This window comes from Penaeus monodon, chromosome 36, assembly GCF_015228065.2.
Source record: "Penaeus monodon isolate SGIC_2016 chromosome 36, NSTDA_Pmon_1, whole genome shotgun sequence".
Lineage (NCBI taxonomy): Eukaryota > Metazoa > Arthropoda > Malacostraca > Decapoda > Penaeidae > Penaeus > Penaeus monodon.
Genome location: NC_051421.1, coordinates 28,759,089 through 28,776,588, shown reverse-complemented (window position 1 = coordinate 28,776,588; position 17,500 = coordinate 28,759,089). Strand labels below are relative to the sequence as shown.

At 35.3% G+C, this 17,500-nt stretch overlaps 2 protein-coding genes across 2 annotated transcripts in view; one reads left to right on the top strand and one right to left on the bottom strand.

The window, feature by feature from the left end:
- Positions 1-1,251: 1,251 nt before the first annotated feature.
- On the top strand, positions 1,252-14,078 carry LOC119595436. The gene is given in 21 exon segments (XM_037944554.1): positions 1,252-1,323; positions 1,451-1,672; positions 1,946-2,629; positions 3,018-3,107; positions 3,351-3,425; positions 3,427-3,523; positions 3,639-3,766; positions 3,905-4,099; positions 4,254-4,372; positions 5,083-5,284; positions 5,553-5,651; positions 6,527-6,715; positions 6,871-7,027; positions 8,117-8,289; positions 8,595-8,835; positions 8,993-9,146; positions 9,489-10,035; positions 10,647-10,775; positions 11,125-11,241; positions 12,380-12,479; positions 12,784-14,078. Coding segments are annotated over 21 exon segments (4,590 nt in total). The 3' UTR covers positions 13,584-14,078.
- Positions 14,079-14,291: 213 nt separating this feature from the next.
- Positions 14,292-17,500, bottom strand: part of LOC119595615 (prolyl 4-hydroxylase subunit alpha-1-like) — a 32,810-nt gene continuing 29,601 nt past the window's right edge. Inside the window, exons 11-12 of the mRNA XM_037944725.1 lie at positions 15,548-15,713; positions 14,292-14,783 (exon numbers count right to left, since the gene is read on the bottom strand). Of these exons, the coding sequence (XP_037800653.1) occupies positions 14,722-14,783; positions 15,548-15,713 (228 nt within the window). The 3' untranslated portion in view covers positions 14,292-14,721. The remainder of the gene's footprint in view (positions 14,784-15,547; positions 15,714-17,500) is intronic.

Here is a 17,500-nt window from a genome sequence, read left to right as displayed (position 1 = left end):
GCTTTTAATGCACAGTGGATAATAGGAAACATGACTTAACAGATTTGGATTATTTTGCTCTTAAGTGAAAACAATTATTGATTGGGAAAACTGTTAAATATGATGTATTACTGTGGAGAGACTTTTGGCTTAATGTGTGGACGCGGGTTTGAGAAATCAGTTATTGTTTTTTATATATTATTTATATTTTATCATCCGCATATTAATTGAATTGATTGAAGATAACTGTATAGAAATGTGCTTTTCCAATTGCCTTGACTGAATGGCTATGTGGAGTTTAAGGAATATTGTTCATTATATTTTCATCAATGATCAGGTTGACGAAATAAAGCAAAAGTATATATATATATATATATATATATATATATATATATATATATATATATATATATATATATATATATATATATATATATATATATATATATATACACACACACACACACACACACCACACACACTGTCATGTTCAAACTTCGCTTGGCTTTGATATACGTGGCAGCATGTGAGAGGAATGTATGTACTTCTTGTTCAGTAAATTGAAATATAGAAATTCAAATGGTTTGGTTCAAATATGAGAGCTTTAAGCATATTTTTACTTATGAAGATAATGGTAATATTAAGAGCTATGGAGATATCTCTATGCTTTTTATATCAATATACCCGTCTGTATGTTGTCTTATATTATTGATGATATTGAAAATGTTGATATATAATATTAATGTGTGTTTTTGATATATGACTCCTAATATGTTGAATTGCATTTGTGAGTGAGATACGAGTGTATATTTTTGATGGTTTAGTGTTATTTTTAGGCTTTAGCCTCTGCACCAGCATCATTATGGAAAGGGCCAAAGAAAGCCTTTCTGCTGATTTTGAATGTTTCAATAATGAATATATAGTGCATTATAAAAGTTGCAGCAAGTACGTATCAAATGGACTGATGTTTTCTAATTTTTATAAAATTTCTAGTATGGAAGAGAATATATTTTTTATTTCAGTTAAATGTTTACAGAGAATAGACTATAGTTTTTATGTGGAGTTCTAATAAAGACTGCCTTTTATTTGGTATATAATTTAGCACATTCGAATAGCACTTTGTAAGTGTAGTGCTATATCCAGTTATTAGTCTATTGTGTGTAACTTTTTTTGAAGTTGTATATTGGATAATTTTTGTTATTGTCAAGTCCTGCATTGATAAAAAGATATACAAATATATATATATAAACATTTTTCACATGCAGAGTAGTGATGGCGGACCTGACCAACATTCTGAAGAAGGTGAAGGCGGGCCAGGTGGATGGCCTTCAGGACAATGTCAGAGTAAGTGAATTATAGTTATGTGTGGAATGTGTGTGCTTGGTTAGATATCTGTTATACTGCCCTTATGAATTTTTTATTCTTTCATTTGTTCAGGCCTGTGATGTCTTGTTGATATCTCTTGTTTCAGGCATTATTATCGACATGCACTGGGAGTGCAGAGAGTCAGCAGATCCTCCGACACTGTTCTAGACTTGTTTATGAACAACAGGACATTGATGTTCAAGTTTTCTCAGGCATCGTAGATATTGTGAATATTTGTTGCAAACACCAGCAAGGACCTGCAACAGTTGATGCAACATTCCACCTCAAGTCCATGTTTTATATTGTACTTATTACTTCAAAGAGAAAAGTATGTATTGATAGGTCATATGATTTTAATTTACAGTACCAATGTAATACATATATATATATATATATATATATATATATATATATATATATATATATATATATATATATATATATAATATATATATATATATATATATATATATATATATAATGTGTGTGTGTGTGTGTGTATTATATATTATATAAACTAATTGATGAATATTTCTTACTGTATATAGCAGTTGTGAACATTTATGTAGCAGTGAGATATATTTTACTTCTTCTCTTCCAGGAGTTACATCAGCATTTGATACAGTTAGTGTCAAGTATCATCCCGTATGTGCCACAGTGTGACACAACCAAGGGTGATGGACAGGCCATTGTCAAGAATTTGTACCAGAGTGTTTGGAATGCAAGTCTCAGCCACAATATACCTGCTGAAGCCTTGATGCTCCAAGGATATGCATTACAGTTCCTCTTGGGTGCAGGAACAAGCATTAATAAAGTGTGTGAACAAGCTCTGAAGGCTGTAGCTAATTTTGAGCATGTTCAAAAATCATCTGACCACCTCGAGAAGTTCTTCCCAACTGTTATTTCTGGTCTCATGGATAACATGAAGAGGAGCGCTAAAGTAAATGGAGATATGGTGCTGTCCGTGTTCAGCGTTGTGGTAGAGTATGCCAAAACTCTCCTCAGGCTGAATAAATGTGCAGATTTCAGTGGTATGGCAGGTCCTCTTGTAGCTGTTCTTGAGCATAGCTGTGACCAGCAGACTGTCATGGCACTTAAAGTAGGCTTGAAGCTGATGGAATTGGCAATGGCTATAAAACTGGGAAAGCGCAGTGAGGACATGATGCTGAAGTTCCTCCAGTCGTGCAGTGTTGTGTCGTCTTCTGTGGTGCCAAACATGATCTTGCTCCTCAGTCTGCTCTGCATTACTGCCATGTTTGAACAACAGCGGGGTAGAGATGTCACGGTAAGAATACTGAAATTATCTTCTTGTATGTTTTTTATTCTAGGTTTAATTTTTTAATTAATTTTGGTAAAATCTGAGCTTTGGTTAATATTTTCAGTAGTTTGTTATTTTTTAGGATTTGTCACATTTGATAGTGGCACTTTCTATATATCTTATAAAAGATTGTACTGGCCAATATTAGATCTGATGTATATTTTATTTTATTTGTAATTGTCTCTTCATAAATTTACTGAATTAAGATTTGCTGTTGTTTACGAAGATGTGTTTTACTGAAATGATAATGGATATTAGATAAAAGAAATATTAAATATTTATTGTTAATCATATGCCCATATATTTTCTTTTAATGATGTAAGTTAGTCCTAATCATTTTATCTCCTATTAACAGTATATGATAAGTATTCAGCTACTAGACAGACTTGTGGAAACTCTTCTTAGTAGGTGTAATTCACCACTGACTGATGAAAATGTGAAGAAGGTAAGGAAATCATACAGTGAGAATAGTTATAAAACCATACACTTTGATATTATGCAAAATGGAAGCCTTACATTAAGTTGGAATCAGGTTAATTAGATGTGCAGTTGGATATGAATTCATGTGAAGCTTTGTCCACATCATCATATTGCACTTAGACATTAATTAAAAAACAGAGATGAGAAAAATTGCATTACCTGCAGTTTAGAGCCTTTAATTGTAATGCCAAACCTTTCTTGCCCTTAGGTAGCAACAGTCCTGTGTCAGCAGTTGGGTTTTTATGTTGATCTCCAGAAGAATTCTAGTGACCAGAAAGCTGTCCTTGAAGCAAGCTCTACCCTGGGTCAACAGGGCCAATTCCTTCATCTCTGCCAACTGTGCCAAGAAGCCAGATGCTATATGGCAGATTTATAACGTTGGTTAGTGTTGCTTGAAAATGTTTCCAGTTTGGAATAGGCCTATCTACTTGTGCGTTCCTGATGGATGAAAATAACCAAACATGTTGTTATAAACTGATCAAGTTTTATTTTTCAGGTGTCAATGCTGGAAATTTGGGAGTTTTGGCATTTAAGGGAACCATATACAATATAGCAGAAAAGTTTCTTGAAACATCTGTTGACATGCTTGATATGTATTACAGTATGGCATCAGATGATCAAAAAGTAAGTTTCTTACAAAATTAAAATACCATGATGAATAAGTTTGATTTTTGCATAGGATACCAAAGTGACTTGGTATAGCATACTATATTCAAGTGCCACATACCATATATAACCTGTCTTTACTTTTTTTTCCAACAGAAGACAGTTGCTACCTCCCTCCATAAGAAGCTGGTGTTATGGAGTGATGCACTGAGGTATAGTGGCTGTCACTGGGATGCTGCTGTGGCTGCAGGAAGAGGCCTGCTCAGAGAACACTTGACCACAACAGACCTTGTTAACATGTGGGTCAAGTGTAAAAGGGATGCAGAAAGAACGGGCAACAAGAAGTTGAAGGTTTGAATTACAGATATTTTCCCCACTAATGGAAGTTGTACAGTTATGAAATATCTTTTTATTTATTTATTTATTTATTTATTTTGAAATTCAAATTACCTATCAAAGGAAGGTTGAACTGTATAATGACTTCCCTTTTTAATGTTTGTAACAGGGATTAACAGTATGTGACGTAGTAGGTGAAGCAAGAAGAAAGTTCCAAGAAACAGAAGGAGCCAACTTTAACAAAATTGAAGCTCTTAAATATGAAATTGAGAGTTACAAAAAACAAAGGTAAATTTGGCATACTTTTCTGTTACGAAATAAAAGGTTGCAGATTTTGTTAGATTTTAACTCAATGCCACCAGGAAAAGGCTGTGCTCTTTTTTTTGTTTTTGTTTTTTGTGAAATGTCTGCACATAGATGGCTCAGAGAATGCTGAGCCACAAAGGAATTAAGTACTAGACCTTGTGACCTTTACCTTATTTCACCTTTCCTTGAATTGGTGGCAAAAATGTTTTTTTTACTAATTCTATGAATATTGATAGTGTTATTTTTATTATACACTTTATAATTACTATAGTGTTATAGACATAAGTAACAGCAATATAAGGTAATGTAAAATATTTTTTAAAATCAAGGAAAGGGGTAAATAGGCGAGACAAGCAGTACTTGTAATTGACTCATTGGTGACTTAGTACAAGTGTAAGAACAGTTAATAAAGTAAACCCACAATGGGCATGTCATGTAAGTACACGCCATGCCCATTGGATTTAGGTTAATTAGTGAATTTCTTTAGACATATGTGGGTCTCTTTTATGTGTTTTTTATTATAATGTTTCTGTTTACTCTTAGAGACCTTAGAAATCAAACACAAAAGCAAAGAAAACATTTCTAGATCATAAATGAAAAACATCTTTTCAAAGGATATTTGTGTTTCTCCTTTTCTTACTGAGAGGCTGCACTATCCAGTATTCATTATCCCACTTTCCTGCCTCCCCCAGCCAAAACACAGCCGATGACCAGCTCTCCTGTGGAAGAGTCTTGGTGGAGGAGTGCAAGGGTGGGGAAGACACTTTTGAGGCTAAGGTCTATGGGCTCTTGGTGATGGTGGAGGTGCTCTGGGTTCAACCTGAGCTTGCAGGATCCAGTAGTGAGGCTGTAGACCTGGTCAAGAAAGCCATTGCTCTTGTACAGGAGACAAAGGTCAGTTTCCAGATTGAAAGTTTTGACTTATTGTGAGGAGATCTTGTTTGCAAGACTTAAAAATGTAGATGCTTGTTTTAGGAATTGAGATATTTTAACATGAATGGATTACTAAAAGATAGGGTAAGATGATTTGTACAAAAAAGGAATTATTATTATTATTATTTTTTTTTTTTATCCTACCCACAGATCATCTGTAGTATGGATATGATGAGTTTCACTGAGATGTGTACTTTGATAATGAAATGCTATTATTTTCTCTTCATAGAATAACAACAGGTACAGCAGCAGACTGGCAGAGCTGGAAGCCCTAGCAAACTTCTGGCTCTACCTTTGCAACCTTCAGCGGATCCAAGAAACTGCAGCTGTGAGTTGACACTTTACATTACTGGTTACCCCTTAAATTACCTCCCAAGATCTTACTTTGAAAGAGGTAGATTAGAGGTATACCACAAAATTTCAGCTGATGGTTGGTCAACTGTTTCATGTGAAGAGAATTATCAGCAATTGCTTAGATTTCCTGTGATTACCAGATTAGCTCACTGGCGATGACAAATGGTGTTTAATGTTGTTTTGTTTATTTATTTATATATTTGTTTACATATTCATTTATTTCCCAATTCCAACTTGCATAATTTATGATTCTCACAATCAGTGATGCTTTAGGTAAGATGATGGTGCATAATTAGCATAATTGGTTTGTAAAACAGGTAATCCAGTTCAACCATAAAACCAAAGATGCTGGAAAGTCTGTGGAATATAATCAAAAGAGGATTAAGTGGATGAGGAAAATTATTTTTACAGATAGGCTCTATCTTCATTTTCATATTCTGCTGGTTTGGATTTGGTATCTATTGTATTATGAAACTCATATTCATTATTGAAAATATTTACATATTCTGATCATATCAAGCATATTTACAGATACTCCACATACAGTTCTTGTGAAACATGACATGCAATTTTCTTTGATATTCATGATTCCATCAACATATAAGAATATAGAGTATGTGGTATGTGTGGTATATGAATATATTAGATGTACAAAGTTTAAGATATGATTTTATTTTGAACACTAAGATTTGAATTATGTAGTAATTTTTTGACACCACAACCAAATCAGATTATAAAAATGAAGGTAAATCCTCTTCATAAAAAGGTGTTGATATAGAAACTGGCAATTAGTAATCAGTAACTTGCATCCATTTTACAACCACTAAACCATCAGGTTCTCGTTTATAGGAAGAAGTGAAGGAGTCTGAAAAGCCTTCATCCCTGACAGTCCAAGCAACTGACCTTGGGGAGGAAGAGCAGGTCAATGATGCTTGTGATGTCCGTCCAGCCCCCACCTGCTTGACCTTATACTCTCAGGAAGCCTCCTTTGCTCCCCTGCACTCTGCACTCAGGATATGGGAGGAACTCTCTTTGAAGGTATGTGGAATTTCAAGGGTATGATTCTCCAGATTTTCATGCATATTTTCTTTTTCATGTGTGTGTGTTGATCTTCAAGAAATAGCTTTTGTTACTTCTTGATTACGGGGAAGGAAGTACTTAAAGAGATTTAAGAATGTTCTTCACTTTTTTAGGGTGTAGCATTGGAGGATGTAGCAACTGTGTGTTCTTGCCTTGCTTCTGTGGGATATGTGTATCAACTGAGTGGCTTTATCACACCCACTGTGCGAGCCTGGACAACCCTTGTTACTGTGGCACGAAAGAATTCCTCACCAACATTTCTCCTGAGAGGTAAAAGGGTGATTTTTTTAAATTATCATTTTTATTTCTTGTTATAATTTGTATTTCAGGTTTGGTTATCATTTTCAAATTTAAATATGAATTGTTAGTGGTACCCTATTTGATGTCTGTGGCTTAATGTTATAAACAGAGTATCAAAATGTGACTAGGTATTGTTTTTTGAGCCATTTTCTTATCCTAAGATTTTGGGAGAAAATCAGTCCCAATCCTGGGGTCCTAGGATTTTCCATGATTTTCAGTCATCTAAAACTGAATGGGAAGCACTGTGGGTTAAACATTATTATTACTATAGTGGTTAGCAGTCCTAACTGCACAGGGTAAGTTAAAGTGTATTGTACACTTATTCATAGTGTTTCATTCAGGTTTTAAAATATTTAAAGCATGATTTGATATGCAGATATGCAAATTATGGTACATAGACTGTCATTAATTCTAAATTAGTTCCAGGACATACTTTCTTAGCATAATGGCATAAGAATGAGAACTAAAATACACTTTCATTATTTTTCAAGGCTAGTTTTTGTTTCAGGACTTTTGAAGGCCTCCAGCTTCAAAGCTCTATATTTGATTCTAAATGACTGTCTCAATGTTTTAAAGAATAGGATTTACTTGTTTAAGATGATCATTGTTGTTCTGTAGTTGTGACTTGACACAATATGGAAACAAATATGTTACTTCACATTGGATAGCATGTATCTTTGAACTACCTTGACGAGTATTGTTTCTTTTGTTGTGGACCAATTCTTTCCAAATGTATTTTGTTTAAAAAAGAAGCTATGTTATGGAGAGTAATCATTAGTTTCAAATTTAGCCTCCATTTTTTATTTATTATTATTATTATTATTATTATTATTATTATTATTATTATTCTAGAACAGTTTTTAATGAACATATAAAAAAGTCATTACATGATGATTGCCAAATGTAACTAGGGTTAATAAAGATGTAAAAGATTTCCACTACATCAGTGAAGAAATAAAAATCGTGATTTAGATTAGGCCTTCTTTTCTTATAATTGGGGCAGTTTTTTTTTCATGATTAGTTCACACTCCCCATATAACAATATTTGTTACTTTTCAGGTATAACGGAGTTGTTACTTGTGGTGCCAGAGTTAGTGCCGAAAGAACTAGTAAAAGAGGCCAAGGAGGCCATCACTGCATGCCAGGCTAGCAGTAACCAGGATCCATCCTTAGTATATGTGACCTTGATTGCTATCACAGCACTTGCCTACTACTATCTCAAACTGGGTCAGGTATGGATTCAACAGTGGCTTGGAAGGTTTTATGAGTTTAGTTCAACTTTTGAATCGTTATTAAATGTCTTAAAGTGTAAATTGAAATATTAAGTGATAGGTGATGAAAGAGGTGTTGTGAATAGGAAAACTAAGACTGAAAGATTCTGTTCAGAAAAATTAAGAAGTAATTTTATTTTTACTTTTGTATTGGAATGAAAATGAAAAAGTAAGAAAAAAGACATGAGACAGTTGTAAATGCAAGAACAACAAAAATAGTGTACTAGTACTAAGTAGCAAAATGATATTTTCATCTATTTTTCCAGTATAGTGAAGGAGTCTTATATATGTCTGAAGCACTTAAGAGTGACGTGATGGATAAGCGGACTGTCAGGGCCACTGAAGCTCAGACTATAGTACATTTTGTGGGCTCCATGTATGCAGGGCTACCACACTGGGTCTTGGAGGAGGCTAAGAAGCCTTCCCAGCCCAGCATATCACTAGCTCTTTTGGCATGCCGTGAGGCGAATGCACTCGTAGAGTCATATGCAACATCATCTAGTAATGGTTAGTTAAATGTATTCTTTCTGCTTTAAGTTTTATATTCTTTAAAGTTGTAAATAAGGATTAGGAAATGTAAAAAAAAAAAAAAAAAAAAGTTTGTCTTTGTTTTTAAATTTGAAATATATCTGAACAGCCATGATCATTTAACAATACACCACAGATATAATCTGCTGGCGACATCGAGTAGCTTGGCTACATTTAACAACAACAGTATGGTTTGGCAACCAGTGCCTGATGTCAGCTCAGCCCCGGCAAGCACGAGCATACCTCAAGCAGCCTCTCAAAATCGCGCAAGAATTAGCTCTTCCACTGAGGTACAGATGATACATTTATTTTCTTAATTTAGAAAATGTTTATCTTTTATGAAATATAATTTATGTTTGCAAGATTCATGAAAACTCCAAAATAGGTGATTTAAATATTTTATCAAATATTTTATTTTTTTTATGACTACATATTGAAGTTCCAATGGCAGGCATTTGTGGTATTACAACAGCTGTTTGGCTAAAATGATATCTGGATGTAACTCACTTGCCTAATAATTAATGAAGCAATGAATTACTATCTGGAAATCAATTACAATGTTTGGACTTTTGAGTTTGCCAGAACTTCCAGAAGTTTTAAAAAATAGTTTAATAATGATTGCCATTGCATAGGACGGGAGAGCTGCTGGAGCTGCTTGCTCGAGTGGACTTGCTGTGTGACCAGCTGGAGGACTGTCGAGTTAAGGTTGATGGTTTGCTGGCCTTACTCATTGCCCACCCAACCCATGCTCTTGAATACCTACCAAAGGATGCCAAAGTAGCCAAGCATGTCACCATGAATACCAAAGCCTATGAGGGCAAGCTGTCTTGTCAGGTTCTTTCCGAGATTGAAATTGACAATGAGGAGAAGATGCGAGATTGCAGTGCAGCTTCAGAGTACAACTTGAAGGCTTTCCACGGCAACCCAGGCCTGGTTGTGGTGGGAGCTGAAGAGCGCATAGGTGAACTGGCACACCCACGGCAGCCAGTATCGCCTTCACTAGGGTATCGGGAAGATGTTACTCTGGCACGAGTGGAGTCCTGCCCAGATGGACAAGTAAAGTGTGTCATGTGCTCTACTCCAGCTCTGCAGGAACTTCACATCTCCACAGCAATAATCCTGGCTCTTGTTCATGCCCATAATGGACATCACCTAGCAGCACAAACGTGCTTCAGGAGGGTAAGCAAAATTTCAGTCCCAAAGAGAAAGTGTGTGAGTGTGTTTGAAATAAGAGTATGTGTGAGATTGAGAGTGAGAGTAAGGCTAAGAGTGGAAGGGGAGCTGTGGATGTGTCATTCCCCATTTAACATCCATCTGTATATATGTCTAGTATCATCCAAAATCCATCCATTTATGCCATATGACACTGTGTGTTTATAATGTCCAGTTCTTGTAACACCCTATTTCATAAAATACATTAGTGATAAAGAAATACTGATATTAATCAAATATTTATTTCCTATTGTTTTTACAGTTTCACTGAAGTCCTATACTTGAAAGCATGTATATTCCCATTGAAATGAGGCTTTATTTTGTAATTCCATCAGTTTTAAAATTTGCATGTACTTCTCTACTTATTAGTAGGAAATATATTAAAAACAAAGAGACATTTATCATGCCTTTTCTCAGAAGAATCATCTGGGTTAATGCTTTAAAAACCTTCACAGCAGATTTTGTTTCCAGAAAAAAAAAAAATATTATATTATTATTTTTGTTTTATGTCCTCATATATAATCTAGATGTATGGCTTATGGTTAACTCTATATCTTGAATGTGTAATTGTGTTACAGGCCATGGAAATGTATGATAATATCACTGAAAAGGCTGCTTTTCTCACCAATTATCTGATGTCCATTATAAGTGCCAGAAGCAAGAAAAGTACCTCATTTGCCACTTTTCTTCAGTCAAGGTTGAATCTAGTAAGTGCTAGCATATTGGTTATATTATAGTGTATAAAGGTTTCCTATAAATTGTAATTAGGAGGTTTAAAGCTATGTACATTATAATATAAATACTGGGGTGTTTGATTTTATTAATTTCATCTTTTAATGGGTCAACATATGAAGTTCAAATGAGGGCTTATGCATCTAAAGGTATTCTCAGATCAATATGTTCACATTAATGCACTGCAATCTCAACAAACATTTAATAAGAATCATTTTTGGTACTTGGTCTGAAAAGACTTTTGGATTACATACCTTTTTATATCATTGACTTCCAAGAAATACCAATATTTACCTTTTTATTAATCAGATTTTATTTTGCCAGGTGTATCTTCAGTCTATGCACCATCAGGCAGAGAGTCTTGCACTGGAGAAGAAATGGGACCAGGCTCTGCTGATCAATATGAAGGCTCTCAAAATTATTAGATCACTAGATTCACATGTAAGTGGTTTTGAATACTTGATTTTTGTACATGCATGTGTACAGTATGAGGGTGTACTGAAACAACCAAAGTAAGAAAAAAAATGGTCCTCTGTATGTGTGTGTGTGGGGGGGGGGGTTGTGTCATGTGTGCACAGTTGTGAAGACATGGGTATTACTTGTGTAATACCCATGTCCATGTCCATGTCATTAATAATAATGATGATAAAAATAATGATAAAAAATGACAAAAGAGACATTTTTTGTTTTATCGCAGAAACGGTCATTTACATGCAGCAAATGTACTCCTGGTTGATTAAAAGCAATATGAAATTAATTATTTTCTGAGGCTGAAATCAATAAGAAGAAATGATAAAACAGCAGGTTATGCAACTGATGGTGCTAGTGAATTAACCCACACCCAGTGGGTGTGGGTTAATACATGCACAGTCCATTGTAGTTTTGTTCTGACTTTTGTTTATATAACGGCTCTTTTGCCAATGAGTCAGTATGGAGGCCCATCATGATCTCACCCAATTTCTGTTCCTCAAATTTTCAGGAAATATGCATGTATGCTATTAATATAAAGGCCTTTATTATTATTATTACTAACATGGTAATTATTATAAAGTTACTATAATACTATAGCAGTAAAAAATATAGATTTCCAAAAATCAAGGAAATGGGTAAACAGGTGAAATAGGTAGGAATAGTAATTGACTCCTTTGTGACTAAAATCTTGTAGAGCCATCTATGTATAAATATAATTCATAAACACAGAATATACTTATGAGTATAGACTACTTGCTGTAGATACTGCTTGAATTTCTTGCTAGTTTTGGTTGTATTATTAAAGCCTACCTTACCCTACCGAAATCCTTGCAAAATCCCACACTTACTGAACTGCTATATGACTTCTGATGTGTATCACATATATTCATCAATGAACCCCCTCTTTACCCTTTTCACTGTTGCACCTTGCAGTATGTTATAGGACCATAATGTCTACCACATTTATTTTGCTTTTTAACCATTAACCACTATATCATATGTTGAAGCCAGGAAGTAGTATGAAGATAACAAATTGTTTCATAATGCTTAGAATATGATTAATTTAATTATTAATTTCATTGTTTGACTTTGTCTCTTTTGTTGACAGGTGTTACATCAAAATATGCATTTTATCACTGTTATCATACTACAAGGCCAGATTTTGAAGAGAACACAAGAACATCAAATAGACAGTGTTGAAAGTGGTGGTAAGATCTTTATTTATTTTTATTTATTTTTTTATGAACATATAATCATAGTTCAAACTAGAATTCTTGTAGCAGATGCAGATTATAAATGCATTTGATTGTAAAATTAGACATAAACTTGAGTAATCTGCATATGGTGGTTTGGATACATTTCCAGATATGAAACATTGTAACAAAGGGGACTTAGATGTTCTTTTCAGTCCCCTTCACTCATATCCATTGACTTTATTTACCCAATACCTTTCATTTAAATACTAATTAGTTCAGTTATTCAGTTGTTCATTCACTGTATTTATCCCAACAGATGAAGTTGCTGATGAGAGTTCTGTAACCCCAAATGGAGATGAGAAGAAAAACATATATGATTACAAAACACCAGCAAGGCCTCAGGCCAAAGCCGCAGTTAAGTCTGCTACTAAAATAGGCCAGAAAACTCTTGCCATGCCCAGCACTCTCACCAAGGAAGGGAAATATTTCAGCATATACAGTGATGATGAAGATACACAGGAGACTTCAACAAAGCAGTCTAGGGCCCCCACCCCACCACATCAGAGTAATAAACCCTCAAGAGTGTACAAGAGACAGGGAGTTACCAAGAGAGAGAATACCAGGAAAGGAATCACTACCTCAAGAAAGAAGGATATGGCTGGGGTAGAGGCAAAATTAGGTCAGCTGGCTTTGGATGATAGCCCAACAAAACTGATTTTGAAGGTACCAAATTCTTTCTCCATCTCCCCCTGTCCCAAGAGCTCAAGATCTTCCATAGGCATAGAAAACAAAGGTGAGGATGCTCATGTGTCACCACCATCAAGAGCACCAGGGAAGAAGAGGACAATTAGAAAGGCAAAAGAGTTGACAGTACCCAAAACTCTTACTTTCTCAGACAAGGATAACTCCATGGAGAACACTTCAAAAGGTAGCGATGACATGGAAATCAGTCTTGACGATAACACAGAGTCAGTACAACAAAGAAGCAGGAGGTTAAAATCTCGGGTTCCCAAAGATGAAGCCAAAACAAAACCAACCTCTTCCAGGACCAGGGTGAAGAAAGAGACAGAACCTAGAGTCACCAGAACAACCAGCAGAACTTTGAGATTAGTTTAACACATGGTTTATATAGAGACTGCATGCTGTTTGTGATGCTGCATAGCATGGTAATATTAAGCCCAAGATTATTTCCTTTCATTATTCAGTAAGTTAAGTTTGACTATATGGTTCTTTTTCTTTGTCATAAAAAAATGTTTTAAAATGGATTGCACTGTTATTTTATGATGTAAGATTATCTTGTCAGTCATAGTCAAAGAGGTTTATGCCTTTTTATAAAGATCTAATCACTGAGTAGATCATGTGCCAAAGATACATTTACTCTTGAGATACAAAGTTATTGTGTCATAATACCTTATGAGTTGCTTTTTTCTACCTTATAAAAGCTACAGTTTGTGTAAAACCTGCCAAAGGATTTTAAGCTTCAAGAATATTTATTTTGACCATTGCATTATGTGGTGTACATAGATAATTGTTGAAAAGAAATGAACTGTGACTGTATATCATGTTAATTACTGAGGCAGATTAAGAAATAAAGTTATATTTATACTTGAATATGTATTTTCACCTTATCTTTGGCATAGTAGGGAACCTAGTATATATTTTAGTGGTGAAACATGGAATATATAATCCAGGTATTGTAATTTACTTTAAATGTCTTGACATTTACATTTGTGCATAGAACATTTTTGGAATAATAATTTTTCAAGTAGATGAAAGGTAATAGCTTTTTGAAGAAGCCACATTGTGATGTATAAAAACAATTAATGAATATACCAGTATTATTTATTTGTTCAGTCTTTTTGGTGTTTTCATAGGGGTAATTTTATACACTGTTGATGATTACTTGCAACTTTTGTATCATTAACTGCTAATATGTTTATTCATTGTTAATACGGGTGTTCATGCTCCAATTTAAATACATTTGTTTATGGTTGCAGATGCGAGATGAACCAGTATCCTAAACAAATTTGCAGAACCTTTTTTGCTATTCTGAATAGCTGTTATTTCCACATATGTTAAGCAAAAAAAGTATTTTCATTTTTAAAGAGCACTATTAGCAATAATACTCATCACAGTAACAATAATAATAATAAAAAACGGCTAGCTTGTGGGCATATACGTTTGCATAACAAGAATACAAAGTATACATGTAAGCATTCATGTACTTTTGGCCACGCCAGGCAGGAATCCACATTTAGATGACAGGACACGGACGTCGGTGAAGCTGCGGGTGGTGTTTGATCCACTTGTTGCACACTGTTGGAAGTGGAGAAAAGACAGGATAACGGTAATGATAAAAGTAGGGAGGAGGAAAGAGAATGAACAAAAAAAAAAAAGTTGAGACAGACAGACACAAAAACAAACAAAACCACACACGCATGTAAACGGGAGGGAGGGAGGGAGGGAGAGAGAGAGAGAGATTGAGAGAGTGAGTGAGTGAGTGAGTGAGTGAGTGAGTGAGTGAGTGAGTGAGTGAGTGAGTGAGTGAGTGTTTGTGTTTGTGTTTGTGTTTTTTTTTTTATGTGTATGTGTGTGTGTGTGCGTGTGCGTGTGCGTGTGCGCGCTTGTGTGTGTGTGCGTTTGTGTTTGTATGTGTGTACACATACAAATTGATAGAGAGAGAAAAAAAGGGGAGGGACGTAGGGAGAGAGAGAGAGACAGAGAAAGAGAAAGAGAACGCTTTCTATCAACCCTCCCTTTATGCTCTCCAACCCGCCGCATTTATGGCCTTTGCTGAAAGAGAAACAGAATGGAAGAGAAGAAATAACAATAATCCTTGCTCTACTCCGCCAACCCCGTCAGACAAATCCCCAATCCGTGTCTGGGATGAAAAAGTAAACAGAGACAGTAAGAAGGGGGGAATCCAAAATAGGAAATAATAATAAAAAGTAAAGACAAAAAAAGGGAAAAAGATAAAACAAGGAAAATAAAAAGAAAAGAAATAGAAAGACAAGGAAAAAAACAAAAGAAGAAAAAGAGGACGTTATTCTAGACGAACTCGCAGTCCTATTCCAACATACCCCACTTGGTGCCTCTGATGACGGGGCACGCTCCATGCAGGGTCCTGAAATCCGACATCCCGTTGGGCAGAAGGTTCCACCAAAACACAGCACTTCCTTTTCTCGGTTCCACGCCCACTCTCGCCCTTGGAAACACGGTCCGGCCGCCTTCTTCCACGTCATTCATCTAGAAAAAGGATGTATTCATAGTGTTAAAGCGATCGCCCTTTTACGTCTAGTTGAATTGCTAAATTTCTATATTTATCTCTTATTGATTAATTTTCCTTTTATATATATTTGCGGTGTAGCAACAGGAGCATGCCCGAAATTCGCTTAAGATTTGTAAAAGAAACATAATTTGTTATACTTGTTGTCAAAGGGATTCCGAAAACTATTGAGCTGAGTCATTATGAATAGGTAGGTAGGCAATCGTTATTCAAAATGGCCGCCAGCGACAACTGTTTCTAGATCAAATTTCGAATCAGTGATGGATATATAATACTAAGTAACATTTTTTTTCACCTCACATACTTCTTGGGAATTGCCATTTCAATAATGCACACAAGTTGAAAATTCAAGGTGCCTCTATTTTGAAGATGGCGGCCATGACTGTAACTGCAATTGCAACTGCTACACAGTTCCATGGATTAATCGAATGTGCAGTCTAAGGCAGCTTTCCTGTGCATTTCGCATCCTATACTTGCAGGAAACAAAGTCACAGCTGGACTGGCCGGCATCTGCCTCTTCTTCAATCGTTTAGAATAAATTCTATCAACAACTGCTTCTGCCCATTCTGTAGAGCGGAGCAAGTTCAACTAACTTGCAAGTCAGTGACGTCTCTTCAGTGTACAAGCAAGATGAGATAGGCTGTATAATCCACGGTCGAATTCGAAACTATAGGGATCGACACATCTCGCCTTCCGTGGTACAAAATGGAGATGAACTCTGTTTGAATGGCCTGTTGATTCGAGGGTGATACCGACTTTTACCCTCTCGCGGTCATGTATTTGACACATATATGTAAGTGGATTATATAAGCATCTTGTCATATATTTTTTATGTGAAAAACAAAATCGCAGTCGCTTGAGTGTAAAGTTTGGCATCTCCCATCTGAAATAGTGTCGGCAGGTGAATCAACACGCCATTCACCACACTATGTTTACTGCGGTGACATAATGAAACATGAAGACATCCTTTAACTTATTCCGCAAGATATTTAGATATAGGATACAACTAGAACCGGAGGTGATATCTGATACATCTAGTGCGATCGCTCATCCAGTACCATTTAATTCCTGCGCGATCTATACACGATCCAGTCGAATTTATATGAGAGTCTGTGTTACTCCTGACGCCGTTCTCCCGGGCATGCACATTCTGTCGTTCCATTTAAATGTGCACGATATTAACAACATGTCGAGCGAACATTAGATAGTAATTAAAAAACAAACTAAACTGCAGTAACCATAATCGGTAGATTGATACTGACATAAAGCATATACATTGAAATGGATTGTATTTAGTTGACACTCAGGCCCATGGTAAGTCTCATAACAGCGGTGCCACCAGTGTCCCCTGCGCTTTGACATTAATTTTTTCATACGAAACTGCTCAACATTTTGGGGATTCATGAATTTACTAGACTATTTTGTATTGATTTGTTTACTTGTAATTATCATGCTAGTCATGGAATTATCTTGAAAAAATAGTTGTTATTAAAATTTCTCGTTCTTATTTTTTTTAAATCACAGAAATGTATGATTTGGAACCGAAATCAACCTTGTCAGACTATTTTCATACCAAGCATGGCCGCCATTTTGAAATATGACAGCCTTCTTGAATCTTGAGAGATTTCCCTAAGTTATCCAAACGGCAGTTCCCGCCTCCCCCAAAAAAAGTGTATAATAGACAATTATATCCTCAATTGTCATTTATTCGTCACTGATAAATAAATTAATCTGAAAATAATTGCCA